At 35.5% G+C, this 19043-nt stretch overlaps 2 protein-coding genes across 6 annotated transcripts in view; both read left to right on the top strand.

Annotated features, from left to right (window-relative positions):
• The window catches only part of LOC143647622 (OX-2 membrane glycoprotein-like), a 39905-nt gene extending 25103 nt beyond the window's left edge, over positions 1 to 14802 (top strand). Inside the window, exons 4-7 of the mRNA XM_077117470.1 lie at positions 377 to 676; positions 5131 to 5230; positions 7148 to 7224; positions 14387 to 14802. Coding sequence (XP_076973585.1) covers positions 377 to 676; positions 5131 to 5230; positions 7148 to 7184 — 437 coding nt within the window. The 3' untranslated portion in view covers positions 7185 to 7224; positions 14387 to 14802. The remainder of the gene's footprint in view (positions 1 to 376; positions 677 to 5130; positions 5231 to 7147; positions 7225 to 14386) is intronic.
• A 45-nt stretch (positions 14803 to 14847) lies between these two features.
• LOC143648410 (OX-2 membrane glycoprotein-like) overlaps positions 14848 to 19043 on the top strand; it is a 48818-nt gene continuing 44622 nt past the window's right edge. For 4 of the 5 annotated variants that reach the window (XM_077118401.1, XM_077118400.1, XM_077118399.1 and 1 more), the window contains exon 1: positions 14848 to 14965. In XM_077118401.1, the coding sequence (XP_076974516.1) occupies positions 14954 to 14965 (12 nt within the window). In that variant the 5' untranslated portion in view covers positions 14848 to 14953. The remainder of the gene's footprint in view (positions 14966 to 19043) is intronic. The other variant, XM_077118402.1, reaches the window with a different exon arrangement.

The raw sequence follows: 19043 nt of genomic DNA, 5'->3' as shown, positions 1-19043 counted from the left end.
AAAAGATGAAGGCTCTAAGTGAACAAAAGAACCCCCCAGTTTTTAAATTAACAAAACATTATAGGGTTCCTATTGGTACAATAGTATTTTCTCATTATATTGCTACAAATTTAAAACATTGGAGGTTCAGATAATGTAATTTGCATATTGAATGAAAGTTGAGCCACCAATTGCTCCCCCAAACTGGGGGCCTGTCAGTGAATGTACATGTATTTGTGAGGCTTGGTAAAATGTGAAGAGAAGTATTTGAAAGGGCTATGAATTCAATATTTTGGCTTCATATATAAATTTTTGGCAAACCCAGTCTTTAACACCATGGAAATCTGGTATGGTGTGACATATTCTTATATTTAATTTTGTTTTTCCTTTTCCTTAGCTGTATCTGAATTAAGGACTGAACTCCAGGTCAGTCTCGACTCTGAAGTTTTTCTTACAGTTATTTGCTCAGCTATGGGTAAACCTGCTCCTCAAATATCTCTTTTCCCATCACAAGTCCTGACTAATCTTCCAGAGGAAAACCTTGTTCAAAACCCAAATGGCATTGTAACTGTCACTAAGCTGTATAACATCTCTTTGGAGACTGTGAGATTCCTGGGACTCCAAGATCTGATTGTGCACTTGGATCACCCCCTAAGGAGTGAACAGAAGATTATCCCTTTGCCAGTAGAGCAAGAATGTAAGTAGAACTGATATATCAACAAGGAGAAATTCTGATCTTTCTGCAAAATTCATTGCTAGAAGCGTTTGTACAAGTCAACTATTTTTAAAAATGTAGATCAAAGTAATACACATACATGGCTAAAAGAATCAAATAATGAAATCCCCTATTCCAGTTTTGCTCCCTAGAGCATCTTTCCTTAAAATGGCAAAATTTTGGTTGATATTTTTCACGTTTTCCTCTGAAATTCTGCCATAATCATGAAGTTTGAGCTCATTTATTCCACTCTGAACTTTTCCTCCTCCTCCTCCTTCCTATCAGTGTAGTTCATTTGCTGCTCAACTCTGCAAACTTCAACGTAATAAAACCTGTGTTTCTTGCTACATCCACAATAGTTGCACCCCTGCAAGGCACCTGTCCTTGCCCAACCCCTCTCAAGCTCTGCCAACTGTGTTTATCTTTTGATTCATAACAATAATTAAACTGGGTATATCTGCAGGGTAATTCCAAATGTTGAACACCATTAAATAGCATTTTAAAACTTTTGGTTTTATATTCCACCGAATAATCTTTAAAAATTCAAGTATTTAGTCCAAATATATACATTTAAAATGTAAATACTGACATACATGCATTTCAATCTACCACCTTACTGTTTTTTTTCTATTATCTAACTTGTTTTATGTTCCTTTCTGTCTCTTTTACTGATTTACATTAATAATTTTTTAATTTCATTTAATCCCTCTACTAGTTTGTTAGGTAGGCATTAATTTCTCTTTCATTTAGTGGCTGATTTGGAGATTATACCATACATCCTTGACTTTTTGTTTTTTCTGCATGGGCAGGCACCAGGAATCAAACCTGGGTCTTGGCTATAGCAGGCGAGAACTCTGCCACTGAGCCACCATCGTACCACCCTATCCTTGACTTTTTAAAGGTTAATTTAATTTAGTACTTTTAACACATCTCAGACAATATAATGGACTTTTATCCACTCCTACTTTTTGTGCTTTTGTTGTCATATATTTCAGTTCTTTATTTAAATGCCATGATTTATTACTATTGTTATTATTTATACTCAATATTCATTCAGATTTACCCTTTCCATTCTTTTTCACTTCTTCTTCCATCTTCATACTTTTCTCTGAAATTTTCTTTCTTCTGCTTAAAGAATTCCCTTTAATGTAGGTTTTCAGATGGCCAATTTCCTCAATTGGTTGGAAAAAAATGTCTTCAATTTAGAAGAACATTTTTGCAGGATTCATAATTTCAGTTTGGTAGTTATTTTTTCATCTGTTTGATAATTTCATTCTTTTGGCTTCTGGCTTTTCTTATTTATGTTGAACAGAAATCTCTCCATTATTGTTTCCCCTTTGAAATAAATGCATACCACTTCCCCCAGTCCGCTTTTAAGATTCACTTGTCTTTGTTTTTTTTCAGTGGTTGTATTATGATATACCTACATGTTAATCCTTTTTGTATTTCTCCTGCTTGGGGTTTCCCTAAGTTTCTTGAATCTGTGGATTATTGTCTTTTATCACTTTTGAAAGATTCTTAGCTCTTATATCTTCAAATATTGTGAGGGTGTAAGCATCTGGCTGTCCAAAGTTCTGCTTTGATATGGGATGGCTGATATTCGATCATTTGATCTATAAAATGGTAATTTTATAAGGCTATACTTAATATAACTAGAGGAATGTTAATTGAATATTATTAAGGCCCAGCCTAATAAAACTCCAACCATGAAATTTTCACTAACCTAGAAGCTTCTCCTCTTTTCTTAATTTTCAATAGCTAAAAGCTTAGACCATATCCCCCTTTGACAGTAAACATGCAAATTCTCAACATTACCCATTTAAGCTTGAATAGGGATGGTTTACTCAAAATCTTTCCTCCCTTATAACTTCTCATTTTGATTTAGGGCAAAATTACAGAGGATATTGTGACTAACGGAGAATTCAATGACAGACCCATACCATTCTCTAGTATCAGGAATAAAGTACTGTCTTCTTCCTACTTCAGCAATGGAGTTAAGATAATGGTGCCTCTTCTGCAAAAAAAAAAATGCTCTAATTCTTTTATGCTGTAGCTTAGAGTACAATAGTTATCTTTCCATGAAATAGCCTACGTGAATATCCTAATGAGTTCCCAGGAGCCACAAAGAAAGTACCCCATACAAGGAAGAAAAGAAAAAACCTTTTTTCTGTGTGGTCAGACAACTTCATCTCTGCTATTTCTACATGCCATGTACTTTTAACTTGAGCCTTACATTATAGCCAAGTCATTTTAAGTTCCATCCCTCATCCTTTATTTCTGGCCTATTCTTCAACCTAACATTCTATGCTTCATATTTCAGGAGTTAAAGAAAACATGTCAATTGAATTGCTTTTGCAATTGAGATTTAATTTTGCAAAATTAATGTTGTTTTAGTTATTTTTCATGCCTTCCTTCTTTTCCTGTTTTATGAAAGCATTATCTCCTCAATTCTATCTGAGAATAATAATTTGGAAATACAACAATTATCTTTTGTTTCCTTAATTATCTTTCCCTTCTCCTGACCATTTTCATTTCGTGCTTCTTTTATTCAGTCTTACTCACCCTTTATTCAGGCTTTCTCCAATGTCCTGTGAGCCTCGATTAGAGATTTACAAAGGTCTGCTAATTGTGAAGAGGCAGAGTTTTCTTTGAAGAAAGCAGGCAGCAATTAGCCAGGAGACCTTAAAAGTCATAAAGTAGAGGTTGCCATTTCGGAACCCTGGTCTCCACTGTGTTAAGTATACCTGATCTGCTCAATAAGTTATTTTAACTACCCCTCCATTTCTTGCCTGGGGAATACACAGTGACTGTCTAAAGTTCTATCTTTGGTGGAAGTGGGGCTTTTACTGCGACTTTCTCTGTGTGACTCACCCCCACTCCTCATCTTTTGTCTTCCAAGACTCTCTCTGCAGGTGAATTCTGTTCTGTGCATACATGAGGTGGCAACTTCTTTCAGTCTGCTTCTTTATTGACAATTCCCGCCATCTACTTTACAGCTTTCATAAGTTTGTTTAAATGTCATGACCACTGAAAGTCACTCTTCTTCTTGTTGTTTTGCATTTTAATCCTTTTGCTTTGTTACTATAATTATACTTAAATTTAAATTATAATTTAATTATAATGTTTCAGGAAGGAGGAGAGGTGTTTACTATTTCTGTCCCTTGATGCCAAGTCAGTCGGCTTCCTTTTCCTGGTGAATTTCCCTAAAAACAATGAGATTGGAATATGCCAATTGAATAGTGTATGTATCTCTCATCAATATCCCACTGATAGATTGGGCAGATTTTTGTAGTTATTTCACTTCTCACTGAGATATAAATGTCAGTAAAGAAGTAATTTATCAATTAAGAGTAAGAATTCTTCCTTACTTAGCTTTGTAACCAATATTAGGCATATAAATCCCTGATTCTGTTGAAATTTAATGGAGTCTTTTTTTTTAATTCTACTTTGTTGGTTTCAGAGTTCATTTATATTTTACTGTCAAATTCTCAATATTCAGCCTCCCTTAACTATTTAGAATGAGCTGTCAAGTGTCTTACTAAAAAAGAAAATAGATAAAAATTAGAAATTAACCCTAAATAATCTAAATAAGATGCTTAGCATATATATGGCCTGGAATATTAATGCTAAATATTAATTATTATTATTATTATTGAAAGTTTATTTCTTGAGGTCATTACAGACTCTGTGGGAAATTCCATTTTAATAAATTGCATAATAGTCCAAGTGATAATATTTATTTTGCTTAACTATTTTCTTGCATTTGTGGTTGAATCTTTTTTCTTATTCTTGACAATGGTAGAATATTAATATTATATTGAGAAGTGTCTTGAGCTCTGAACTACATGAATATATATTTGCACATTCTTTTATAGTGCAGAATATGGCAAATGACCTAATAGTATTAATTTGAAAACAATAAAAAGCACATATTTTCATGCAGTTTGGCTTGTTTTTTGGCCCTTTCCTCTAATCCAACAAGAATGCATACTAATGGCCAAGCCTGAATCCAGAAGGCAGTCGATGTGCATGGTGGCACAAATAAGTTGAACTGGAGCTTTCTTTAAAAACAAACAAATGAGGGCAGTGCAATGGTGGCTCAGTGGCAGATTTCTCACCTGCCATGCCAGAGACCCGGGTTTGATTCCTGGAGCCTGTCCTTGCAAAAAAAAAAAAAAATTCCAAATGAACAAAATCCCTCAAATCCAGACATTCTTTGAGTAAAAATCAATTTGCTATAACTAGATGCTATGGGTCTTCTGGAATGATGTTTCGGGAAGGTATTTGTTTGCATTAAAGCAAAATCTAATATATAAGAGGAGTCCCTGTAAAAAAAAATTCAAAGGCATTGCAGATGAAAGGTGCCAAAATGGCAGTACAGTGTAGAGAAAAGAAATATGATCACAAAGAATATTTTTCTGGTTTATATTTTTCAGGTTTTTTCAGCTCTTCACGTAGCCGGCTACCTATAATCATTACGTTAATAATAACTTTTCTGTTCGTTATACTTATCCATAGTGTTTGGAGAAAGAAAAAGTAAGTTGTAAAATTACCTGCTTGTAAAGAAAAGGTGGATGAAATAAGACTGGTTTTAAATTAAAACACACGCACACAAATTCCAAAGGTTCTGTCAGAATTCTCTGTCACAAAATATTCTTTCCTGTTTGCTTTCAATTTCTGCAGTAAAGTATTTAACTTTGCTAAAATGATGTCCTTTTGGTCTGGGGTAAATTAATGCTTAATAATCAGTTAAGTCTTTTTGAGGACAGAAAACTTTCGGATAAAAGACAGTGTAAGAGCCCGACATATCTATCATATCTATGTGAGGGGCCTACCAAGTGATTAAAAAGGTTGTGATTGGAAGTCTGAGATAAGTTCACCTCCTAAAACCATAAAGAGGATGAAAGTTCATTTGCTTTATAGGGCTAATATAATAAACCGTCTGTTCCTTTACTCAACAAATACTTCCTGTGTGCCTACATATTGCTATGCATTGTTCCCAGTGTGAAGGACAGAGCAGCTTACATTAGTGGGGAGAGGTACAGAATGGAAAGATAAAGAAAACAAGAAAAATATTAGGTGGTGTAAGTGCTCTGCAGAAGACAAGACACAATGATATGATACAGAGTAACTAGGGGGCTAGTTTATATTCAGTGGCCTCTCTAGAGGTGTGATTTTTAAATTGAGAATTGAATGAGAAGAAGGATGAGAGTGAAATTCTGGGTGAAGAATGTTCCAGACCAAAAAGGAATAGTTAAGTTTGGGCCTCAATATAGGAATGAACTTGGCGTGTTCCAAGAAAAAAGGGATAGGGTAGTGTGGCTGGAGCAGTGACTGGGAAATAGAAGTGGGGACAGAGCAGTTTAGGCCCACAGGCCTGAACAGGCACTGTTTTTTGTTTTGTTTTATTTTCTATCTGCAATACCCATCCTTTGAAGTGTTTAAAACAAGGGAGTACAAGGATTTGATTTAAAATTTAAAAAGATCTCCCTAGCTGGAATGTGGACAAGATTTTTTTGGAAGTCAATCTCCTTTATTTGAAAGGAAGGATATTTCAAAAGAGGATATTGCAGTAGCAAGATGGGATTTACAGGTGGGGTAGTGGCAATAGGGGGTAAAGGGATTAGGGATATGCTTAGAAGGACAAGATTTGCTGATGTATCAGATATGGGAAAAGAGTGAAAGGAGAGATTTACTCTGATGATTCTAAACTTTTGGCATTAAATGAAGGAGACTTTTATAGATATGGGAAAGATTAGAGGAAGAAAACCTTTGGTGGAAAGAACGCTCAATTTTGAACATGCTAATTATCAATTACCTATTTGACATCCAAGAAAAAGTTAATTGAGTAGCACTTTATGTAAATCTGGCGTTTATGGAGCAGGTGATGACCAGAACTATATATTTGGGAGCAAAGCAGGTATACTCTCAGGAAAACAAATCATAAAGTGTGACTTTCACCATTATAGTAGAATTAATACGCAAATTTTATAATTGGAGTATGTTTACGATGAACTAAGCATTTGAAAAGATATTTTGGTCATCAGTTCTATTGAGAGGTTGACACTCTCCTACTCTTACCATTTAATGCCATTAGGGGGAGTGTTTGGGCTATAGGAACTTTATGGATACATTTATGTTATTTCTCTAGGTCAAGAACACAGAGGAACCCATATCCCAGCTGAGACAGTCACCTGGGAGCCTTAATGAACACTTTTCCCCCCCATAAACATGTAATTAGCAAGCGTATGACTTTTTGCTGTCATGTAGACATTGCACATTTAAGATTTAGCCTTTCAGATAAATTATACTTTTGGTAGAAGCAATTATTATTTTAGAAATAAATGGAAACAAAAGTTTGTTTAAATATTTAGTTCAATTTCATGAACTAGTTGGTTCAAATGAGGTTGTATTAATACTTATGTATCTGAACATTTCTATTTACTTCTACAGGCTGATTCAAGACCCTTTTCCACCACCAGCTGAATGATTGCTTTAATTGGCATTTTTCTGATTATTAATAAGCATGAGTAAGTCTTCTATATTTTTAATGATTCAGGCCTACTTTTATGTGAAGTTCTTGTTGATATCCTCACATAATTTCTAGTTGTTTATCTATATTTGCAGAAATTCTTAATATTCTTCAATACTAAATATTGATTCCTACTCCCTATTTGGCAACAGTGTTTTAAATTTTTTAGTTAAATCAATAAGTCTTTAATCCTTTAACCTTGTTAAATCCATCAAGTTTTCATCTAATTGTTTGAATTTGGGGTCTTATTTAAGAAGTCCTCATCCACATTAAGTTCACAAAGATATCTTTCTATTTATTAGATTCATATTTTTCTGTTTCATATTTAGGTCTTTAATCATTGTATATAATATGGGATTCATGTATAGCTTTATTGTTCAACATATAATGAGCCACATTTCCTAACATCAGCTACTAAACAATCTGTTCTTTCCTCAATGACAAGCTCTGTTTTCAGCTCTCTTAGGTGGAACTTCATAATTGCATAATTACATTACATAAACATATTATTACTGTGATCTTTTTTTTTTTTTACATGTTGTTAACTAGTTTGCTAGCTGTTGGAATGCAGTATACCAGAAACAGAATGCCTTTAAAAAAGGGGGATGTATTAAAAAGTTTACAGTTCTAGGTGTAAAAATGTCCAAATTAAAGAAAGTTTATAGAAATGCGCAATCTAAGGCATCCAGGGAAAAGTACCTTGGTTCAAGAAGGTCAGTGAGGTTCAGGGTTTGTCTCTCAGCTGGAAGGACACATGGCGAACATGGCGATGTCTTTTAGCTTTCTCTCCTGGCTTCTTGTTTCAGGAAGCTCCCCCAGGGTGTTTTCCTTCTTCACCTCCAAAGGTCTCTAGCTGCGTGGGCTCTCATGGTTGTCCTGCCTCCCTCCAAAATATTTCCTCTTAAAGGATTCTGGAAAACTAATCAAGACTCACCTGGAATGCATGGAATCACATCTCCCTCTAATCAAAAGTTAATAACCACAATGTAGCGAGTCACATCTCTGTGGAGACAATCTACTCAAATTTCCAACCTGCAGTGCTGAATAGGGATTAAAAGAAACAGCTGCCTCCACGTGATGGATCAGCATTAAAACAGGCTTTTCTAGGATGCATAATCCTTTCAAACCAGCACAGGTCAAAACCTGGTTTTGGCCAGGGAGAGATTTTGCTCTTTTTCTTGTTCTATCTAAATCAATGCAGCTATTCAGGGACACATACACACATGTACACACGTGCACACACACACCCCCACCTCAACATATACATCCTGAATTAAGTTTATTAGGTCCCCCCCAAAATGATACAGCTGGAATTTTGGTTAGTCTTGCATTGATTTTTAATTAATTTCAGGAGCATTATCTTTACAGTGTAATTTGCTCTAACTATAGATAGGTGAACTCCATTTAGTAAAGTCTTTATGAATATCTTTTAGGAGTATTTAACATTTTCGCTCTAAAGGTTCTGCTAATTTTTTTTTTAGTTAATTCCTTAATGCTTTTAATTTGTTCAACATAGAGAATGGTATTTTATTTTTAAGAAATTTTTCTAGTTGGTTATTAGACATTTAGGAATGTTCCTGGATTTTGTAAGTTAAACCTTGCTAAACTATTAATTCAAAGTGCTTTTCTTAACTTTTATGATACTCTATGTAGATGGTCATACCACTTACAAATAATGAAAGTTTTGCCTCTTAATTTCCAATCCTTACCTCTTTTAATAATAAATAGCACTGGCAAAAGTTATCTTTGTCTTGTTTCTGAGTTTAAAAGCTGTCTAAAATTTCTGTTCAGTATGATGTTTACTGCAGTATTTGACCATTTTGCTTAATATCATGTTTAGGAAATGTTTTACTACTCTTTTTTTCTTTGATTTTATCACAAATAGGTTGTTGAACTTAAGAAACCATTTTTCTGCACCTGTTAAGGTAGTCATATGATTTACAGTAGATCATTAGTATGATACATTACATTTATAGATTTTCTAATGCTAACCCATTCTTGCATTTGGGGAGATTTTCTGCTTTGTATTTATAAGCAAAATAGGACATCATTTCATTTTCCTCTACTATATATTCCTGGCTTTAAAATTAAGCTAACACTAGTCTTAAAGAAAGAGTTAGTAATGATATATTTCTTTTTTCTGTGACAAGTATAAGATATTTCTATTCCTTAACAATCATCTGAGTCTATAGCTTTTTCTTGCACAGGAACTCCTTGATTTCAATTTTGTGGCCTTCAAAGTTCCTAGCTTATTCAAATTTAAAAAATTTTATGATTGTCACATTCATAATTTTTTCTTTTGTATAAATTTTCAAACCGATACAATTGTTCAATTGTTATATTAGTACTATTTTTCACTTTTCATTGTACATCATATTTATTTTTATCTTCTATTTTTCTTAGTAAATCTTGCCATAGGTTTTTTCCCTCTCTTTGTTGATTTCTGTCTTGGGTTTTATTATATTCTTCTTATTTTTTTGCTCACTGTATGTTTCTTTCAGTCAACATTGGTATCTGATAAATATATATAAGATTATAAATTATCTTGGAGTGCTCCTTTAAATCTGTCCAAGAATCTTTTTTAAAAATTTTTTGTTGTTAAATATAATGTATATACAAAGAAAAGAAAGAAAATGCAATGATTTTCAAAGTACACTTCAACAAGTAGATACAGAACAGAGTTTATTATGGATTATAATTCCACTATTTCAGATTCTTCCTTCTAGCTGCTCCAAAACACTGGAGGCTAGAAGAAATTTTTTTCTTATTTGTGAAAAATAACATATACACAAAATTGCAATAAATTTCAAAGCACAGTGCAACAATTAGTTGTGGAACAGATTTCAGGGTTTGGTATTGGTTATAATTCCACCACTAAGTTTTTACTTCTAGCTGCTCTAAGGTACTGGAGACTCAAAAAAGTATCAATATAATGATTCAGCAGTCATACTAGTTTATTAAACCCTACCTTCTCTGTATAACTCCACCATCACTTTTGATCTTTCTCCCACTGTGTCCAAGTATTTTAAATGCCAAGGCTTCCTTTGTTTCAGAGCACTATTTAAATTATGTAAACTCATTTTTCTTCTTATCTAAAATGTTTTTTAAACAATATTTAAGTTCCATGATGGCACGGAATCTCTTTTGTCCAATATTTTGTATCCCGAGTCTTTGTCTTTTGATTTGTGCTTCTAACCTATTTGTATAGATAGTAATTACTGATATTATAGGATATTTTCCTTCCATTTCATTTTTAATTTTTATATGCCATTTTACTGTACTTTTTCTTTATTTTCACATTCTATCTTCTATTGCTAGTTTAAAAGTCAAATTCCTTGTTTATTCTGCTATTTTCTCCTACCTTACTAAGAACAATACTATTGTTGCTGTTTTAAAAGTAAATTTTGTGGGCTATGGTGGCTCAGCAGGCAGAGTTCTCGCCTGCCATGCTGGAGACCTGGGTTTGATTCCTGATGCCAGTCCACGCAAAAAAAAAAAAAAATTATGTATCTCTTTATACTGGAGACCGGGGTTACTTTTGAGGTAGTAGGTTTACAGAAAACTTCCCCAGAAAGTACAAAGAGTTCCATATACTTTCTCGAAGGTTGAGTTCCCCTATTAGTAATGTCCTGTGTTAGCGTGGTACATTTGTTACAACGGACAAACCAATGTTGATACATTATTAACTAAACACTATAGTTTACATTAAAGTTTTCCCTTGTATTGTACATTTCTATGTTTTCGCACAACACAAGGTTGCAACAAATGTATAATGTCATATATGCACCATACGGTATGATACAGAATAATTTCCTTGCCTTAATATGCTCTGTGCTCCATTTCTTTGTGTTTATTTTTAAGTACTTAATTCTGTTCCATTGTTCTGTTTCTCTGTACTTTTGCCAATATCTTACTGTCTCGATCAGGGTAGCTTCACAGTGTCAGTCTTATGACTTTTGTCTTATACTTCAGTTTGTGTTGCTGTTCTGAGTTTTATACCTTTCCACATAAACTTTTTTTTGTATATTGTATGGTGGGGGGTCACATTTCATTCTTTTTCCCATATAAGTATCACCTTATTGGAGCACCATTTGCTGAATTTCTGTTTGTTTGGTTTTTTGTTTATTTGTTTGAGAAGTGCAGGGACTGGGAATCAAACCCTTGTCTCCCACATGGCAGGCGAGAATTCTACCACTGAACTACCCTTGCACCTCCTCCATATAAATTTTTGAATCCATTTATCAATATCCACAAAATAACTTGCTCAGATTTTGGTTGGGATTACACTGACATCTTAACAATATTGAGGCTTCCTATCCAGGAACATGAAATATCCGTTTATTTAGATGTTTAAATTTATTTCATCAGAACTTTATAATTTTCTTCGTATGGATCTTGTACACACATTGTTAAATTTATACCTAGGTGTTTGTGTGTGTGTGTGTTTTGGTGCTAATGAAAATGGTGTTGTGTTTTCAATTTCAAATTCCAATTGTTCATGGCTGGCATATAGGAAAGGAATGAACTTCTGTAAATTAACTTTGTGTTCTGCAGCTTTGCCATAGTCGCTTATATGTTGCAGGAATTTATTTGTCAAACCTTTAGGATTGTTTGACACAGACAATTATAGCGTCTGTGAACACAGAGTTTATTGTTTTGCTTTGTTTTTGATTAGAGAAGTTGGAGGTTTACAGAAAAATCATGCAGAAGGTACATAGCGCTCATATACCTTCTTCACACACTCAGTTTTCTCTCTTACTAGTACTTTGTATTCATTTGGTAACTTTGCTACAATTAGTGAAATACTATTATTAAAATTATACTATTAACTATAGTCCATTGTTTACATTAGGGTTCACTGTTTATGCTGTAAGTTCTATGGCTTTTTGAATGTTTATTCCAGTAGCATATATGTAACCTAAAATTTCACTTCTAACCACAATCAAATAAACAATTTAGTGTTGTTAATTACATTCACAAGGTTGTGCTTCCATCACCACCATCCATTATCAAAATTTTCCATTACCCCAAACAGAAACTCTGTACAGTTGTTTCTTCTTTCCTAAACTGTATGCATTTTATTTTCCTTTTCTTGGTTTATCGGATTCCTAGGATTTTCAGTCCAATGTTGCAAAGAATAGCGAGAGGGAACATCCTTGTCTTGTTCCTGATGTTAGGAGGAAATCATCCAACTTCTCACCATTAAGGATGATGTTGGCTATAAGATTCTGAATATGTTCTTAATCAAATTGAGGGAATTCCCCTCTATTCCTAGTTTGCTGAAATGTCTTTATCATGTATGGATGCCAGCTATTGCAAAATGCTTTTTTTGCAACTATTGTTATGATGATATCATTTTTCTTCTTTAGCTTATTGATATGATGGATTGCGTTACTTGATTTTAAAATACTTACCCAACTTCTTAAATTTCCCAACATGTATACCTTTCCATCACTCTCACCTACTTCTCATATCTCATTTTCTAACCTCTGCTCCCCTCTATATATGTCTATTTCAAATATATAATTTGGGGGACTTTTCAATTTTATGCAATCATACATTTTATTTATATCCTGTAGTCTTCTCCTGGACTTTTGTTTTTACTGGGATGCTTCTTCTAAAAATGTTTTCAATAAAGACTCATGATTTGATAAATTTCCTGAGGCTTGAAATTATCTTTATTTCATCCTCTCATTTTATAATATTTTGCTTATAAATTCTAGCACAAAGACTTTCAATAGATTTTAAAAAATCAAAGTCCAACAAAATATAATCCACAAGAGACACACTTTAAAATAAAAGAATAGAGAAAGATTAAAAATAAAAGGCTAGGAAAGATACCAAATGCCCATAAACAGTAGAATAAATGAATTGTGTAACATTTATAGAATTTATTTTTACAACAGTGAGGATGAAAGAACTTCAACTACATGCAATAACTTGGATGCATTATTCAAACCTATTTTTTAGTGAAAGGACCCAGATACAAATGAGAACATACTGTATGATGCCAATTATATCAAATTTAGTTTTCTTAGTTTCATTATAATACGTCTATACACGGGCTTTCTCTTATGTATTCTGTTTGACATCCATGAGTCTCTTCAATTATGTATTTCATGTTCCTGGTTTTTAAAAAATCAGTCATTATTTTATTATTCACAGCTCTCCATTTTGTTTTTGTTTTGTTTGTTTTTGCCTATCCTTATAGGACTCCTCCTGTTATACAGATATTGGCCCTCTGTAGAATTGTGTGTGCGTTAACCCTGTCTTGGAGAGAGGTGTCTGAGAAAGTAGTTGCATAAGGATTAAAAAAGGAATTTCACAGAAGAAAGCTTATTTCTTTCCTGAATTAATGATATTCTCTGTAAAAGCAGCTTCTGAGGTCTGAGTTGAAGGGTCATATTTAATTAACTTGTGTATAAGCTTATACAGAAGTGAAAGAGAATTTTAGACAGTGTCCCAAAGTAACAGGAGTGATTAGGAGATTGAATCCATTTTCTAAATAATTTAAAGAAGGAACCCTGGACCACTTATTAGAAAAATAGCAATTTCACAGCCTAATTAACATGTTATATAGTACATAATAATGACATTTAGTGAGAGGTTACTGTGTGCCAGGAATTATCACTATTATTTTATTTAATCCTTGCAAAGAATTATGAGTTTGGTAATCTATTCCATTTTCCTCCCTCTATCTGAAGCCTGGGCTACTTAAGCAACTTGCCCAAAGTCACATGGCTGATGATGAGGGGGCTGGTATACAAATATGAGGCTCTGCATGTGGTCCTATTCATAGAGGACTAACTTTCCCCATTCAAATTTGTGACCCTTCTTTCAAGACCTCCACTTCTGTTCTCATATCTAAAATGAATGTGAACATAAAAGGTGCGGTAGTCACCTAACTCATAAGTCATCTATCTCGTTGCAACACGAAAGTGATACGTGGAAAAAATTAGGCTTGGAGAGAAAAACCCAGAATTTTCTGTTATAATTTCAGTTTCAGTTTAAAGCCTATTTTAGGATATGCTGTTGACATAATGCGGCGCTGGCTAGGCAAGTGACAGCCTCATGGATCCTTACATATGGCAGTGATAAAAGAGAAAACAGTAAAACAGGAGGTGGGTCTTTCATTGGTCTGTCTGTTTGGTTTTTTAAAGAGTGAAAAACTCTGGAAGTTGCTGAAATAAGAATCTCCATAATCAACGAAGCCGTTCTCAGTAAAGAAACAAACCGGCCACGTCATGAAAGGAGAGCGCATCACAGAATTTATTGCTTGAATATATGATGTGTCTCCGGATAAAAATAATAAATGTAAACATGTTTTTTAAGGACGTGTCCATTGGTTGAATTAGGGTTAACAATTTATTTAAACAATTCATCTCTTCCCTCCCACCCCCACCTTCCTATCTCTCCCTCTGTTCATGTAACCTAAAAATGGAAAAAGGGTGTTTTTTTTTCCCCAGATGGTTTGCTCGTTCACACTACCTCGACATCCCCTATCGCCACCTATGAAAAATGAAAAATATTTTGAAGCTAGGCAAAGGGCAAAGATGAGCAAAGACGTTTCTTAACTGCCCACAAAGCGGGGGTGGGGGGAGGGGGTGGCGGGGTGGGGGATGGGCGCTGGCCAGGTTGCAGGTCCCTCTGGATCGCGCTGCTGCCCTTCGGCGCATTCCGGGGCTGCCCAGCTGGAGACCGTCCACGCCACGCGGCCCACCGCGAACATGCAGAGGCCGGTAAGCTGGAGCGAAGGAGGGCGGCGGACAAAATTCACTGGGTCCAGAGGCTTCTCAGCAGGGTCCGCGCTTATTTTGCTTTCCGAAATGGGTTTCCTGCTACTTCGTGGCGTTCGGGTTCTCGGTCCCAATTCCCCGGAAAGGGGATGCGAGCAGGAGAGGCTTCCGGAGACGCTTCTACCAGGATCACGGTTATTCTGGGAGCTATCTGAGCCCGGGAGGCTGGGGCGCCAGGGACGGGGATGCTCTCTGGGCAGGTTCGCAGTTCCAGTCACTGCGAAAGCAAGGAAAGCACATCTTCTTAAACAGTCCCAGCAGAGGGCGAGGGGATACTGTACTGGCCCCGGGCGGGCGCCCAGGGCCGGAGGTGGGAGCGATGCAGAAATCCGGGAGCCCTGTCTCCTGGGAGGCCGCTCCTTCCTTGATGCTCCAGCTCCTTTCTCCCTCGGCGCCAGCCTGGGGAATCCCTGAAGCTGGGAATGCTGCTTCTGGGAGACAGCTGAGATGCAGCATAGGGTATACAGAGACCAGACATCTTTTGCATTCAGGATCTGTTCACATGATATAAAATGAAGGGGAGGGTTTTATTTATTTTATTAGTGCAATTAGATAAAACTCCAAATATTTTTAATGCCGCAGCGTAATTTTTTCGTGTGGAGTTTATGGCCAAGACCACACAGCAGGATTCTATTGTCTTTTTCAACAAAGAAGAATGGTGGCCAGGGAGTGTTTACTGGTGCTAGCTGCTCTTTTAACCTTTAAACTGCCTTTCAGATGAGGAATTATTTATTGTCTCATTTTACAAATAAAGATACAGGCAGAAAGGTTAATTTCTTTCAAGTTGTGATGTCATGGGACCAGGATTTGGACCTTCAGGGACAAGAGACCAAGATTTGGATTTTTAAGGGCAAGAGGTCTGTATGGGAGCGGTGTAGCTTCCAGACTGGAAATGTTCAGGCAAGACTCGGGTCTCTGAGCAACCTGTCTGTGCCACTTGCAAGGAATATAAGTGGACTTCTCTGTTTCAGTGATTGTACCCACCAGTGTGTGATTTAGATTATTTTTGTTAGCTACCTAACATGTATTAGCATTTACTACATCCAAATTACTGTAAGTGCTTTAAATGCTTAATTCTCATAGTAACCCTATAAGGGTTAGTACTTATTTGTGTCAGGCTCTGTTCTAGGAGCTTTACATATACTAACCATAATGTCTTTTCCAAGAGGTCAATACTGTTGTTTTCCTTTGATTTGATTTACTTTGATGCCTCTGACATCCAAAGGCAGGTAAAATAACTCCTGGTTCACATTTGGTGCTTTTTAGCCCAGAAAATCTCAGTCTTCCAGTGTAGATAACAGATACCTACCCTGTTAGCTATCACATAGCTTTGCTTCCCAGGTCACATCACTGAAAAAAATAAATGCTGCTGTTTTCAGGGTGGTGATGTTTTCAATTACTCTGTATGGACTGGAGAAACAGAACTATGTAAAATAAAAATCCGTATATAATTAATAGCAAGGCTTCCATTCTAATTCCCTTCGCTTCAGTCACTGTGTTTCTGTTTCTTTCTTTCTTAAATATTGCTGGCTCCTAATCTGTACATCTTGTCTTCTGGTGTTCATCTGTTTTCACAACTGTTTGTAAACAGGTATTTTCAGTAGGAGAGTTAATCCAACTTGCCTCTGCTAGAGCTTGGATAATGATTTTTTTTTTAATTTTGTAGGGATTAAAATGTCAATTTCTCTCTTTAAGCTTGCCTTAGCTGGAAATAAAACAAAATATGTTGGGCAGTAGTAACAGATCTGGGGGAAATATTTGGTCTGATTGTTTGGCATTCCTACACAATTAGATAGTTAGGATGGGATACTCTGAGTAATACTGAGGTTTGTGCTGAGTAAAATATGATCAAGTTGTCTTTGAGGCATGTTGGAGTCAAAGCCTTTGTAAAAGTGGTGCCTGGGAGTGGATGATAGGGAGGAACACAGTGAGCAGGTGTGTTTATGAAGACAGCTGCATAAACTTCGACTTCCTAAGGGTTAGACTTGGTTGTTCTGGAGTCTAGAAACATAAATTCTCAAGACTGAGTAACTCTTAGTGGCTGAGGTCACAGATGATGCATAAATTTTCCAGTTGAATTTGGTGTGGGAGAAGCCTGGAACCTGGACGCTGGTAAGTTTTGGCTCTGACATCCAAAGGCAGGACTTATAATAAGGGTAGCTCATAGTGGTTATTATGGAGGTAGTCAACAACTAACATTTGTTGAACCCTCATATTCTACCCAACAATATATATACAATTTACTGAATCAATCTTGACTCAATCTCATTGAACGTGTACAAGAAATCAGAAATCCTAAAAGTGAAAAAATATGTATGGTTTTTGATATACAAAATCTCAAGAGAAGGCTCTAGACTTGAGGCTTAGTAGATTGAAAGAGAGATTTTGGAGACCATCATGAGGCAGCCCAGAGATATATAGTGGAGTGATAAAGAAGTTAAGAGAGAAGAGTGAGAAGCACCAAAACATGTCTAATAGAAAGTCTGAAAAGAGAAGGTAACAGAGAATAGGAAGATGCAATGTTTGAAGAGGTTATAATTGACATTTTTTTCACTAATTGGTGAAAGACAGGGGTTCTTAGAATGAAAAGGCATTTCATTTGAGTTTGGAACAGAGAAAATAAAACCACATCCACATTTAGATACTCTTTAATGAAGAGAAAAATATTAAGTACTATAAGAGAGAACGGATGGATTTCCTAAACTGTCAAAGAAATTAGATTAATAGCGGACTTTTCATCAGCAATGATAGATTCCAAAATCGGTGAATTAAAATGCGTAGGAGAAATAACTATTAATGTAGAATTCCATATCTGAATGAGTTATCATGGAAAGACTACAAATTATTGAAAGAGCTACTAAAGAATTCCCTTCTAAAAGAAGGAAAGCAAACCCAGAAAGAATAAATGGAGTGCAGGAAGTGATGGCAAGCAAGGAAAAAGGATACCGTGTTAAAATCCAAATAGCTATTGACTCCAATTAAAAAATTACTAGTGGGAATATTACTAGTAGTAATTCATTGTTGTGCTTAAAACAAAGTAGAACTGTATTGCCAGCTAACAACATGTAAGGTAAGAGGAAGGACTTCAGCATGAGTTGAAAGAATACCATGTTCTACAGTTTTTCCCAGAGAAGCTTAAAGATATCGGCGAACCCTATATTATGTTAGAAAAATAAAAAAATAAAATATTTTTATTATTTTCTTAATAATAGAGTGATACAAGTTTGATTACCTTTCGAACTAGTAGAGAATCAACTTGGTAAGACAAACAGAACATTTTCAAATAGAATGAATACTATGTAAGCTGTTTTAAGGACCAGATCAATAAAACAGATGTAGAAAACTATCAACAATAGTTAGTTTTCTAAGGTGCTCTGGGGCTCTGTGGTACCCTAGGGTTTTATCAAGTGCCTCAAGGGCCCCTACAGGTTGGGAGGAGAATAACCAAGTAAAGGAAGAGAACATGTGAGGTTCCCCAGCTATACTTCAACTAAAGCTGCTTTGATTTTATTATTTATATAGATACTAAAATTGCCTATCCAGTATATTTGAAAAGAAATTCATTTATTAGAAAAAGTTGGGGGCTGCAAGGTAGCACGATTTCAGAGGGTGCAATAGGTCAAGGAGAAGTGGGGGGAGATTTCAGAGTTCCTGAGACGTTAGGGAAGGGATGGGACTTAAACCTCTGAAGAAAAGAAAAGAAAAGAAAAGAAAAAGTCATTGTATACTCATACTATGCTTGGGTATGAAACAATAAAATATATGTGCAAACAGTATTTTGTTATATGGCCAGCCCCTTTAGATGACATAACTTTTAATTCTGTTGCCTTAGGGATATAAGGAAGAAGCAATTAATGTCACATAGGCTACTAACACTGGGAGCTATGGGACCACTCTAGGGAATCCAAGCAGAAAGTCTCAGGGATTGGGCCTTTCTGGCTGAAGACAACAAGGTGCTCAGGTCTAGGGGGTGGCCGCTGTAGACTGGGCAACCAGGAGATGAGACATTACACCTTCCGGG

The sequence above is a fragment of the Tamandua tetradactyla genome, chromosome 10 (genome assembly GCF_023851605.1).
Source record: "Tamandua tetradactyla isolate mTamTet1 chromosome 10, mTamTet1.pri, whole genome shotgun sequence".
Classification (NCBI taxonomy): domain Eukaryota; kingdom Metazoa; phylum Chordata; class Mammalia; order Pilosa; family Myrmecophagidae; genus Tamandua; species Tamandua tetradactyla.
The sequence above is the reverse complement of the archived record's forward strand: the minus strand, read 5'-3'. Positions and strand labels throughout refer to the sequence as shown.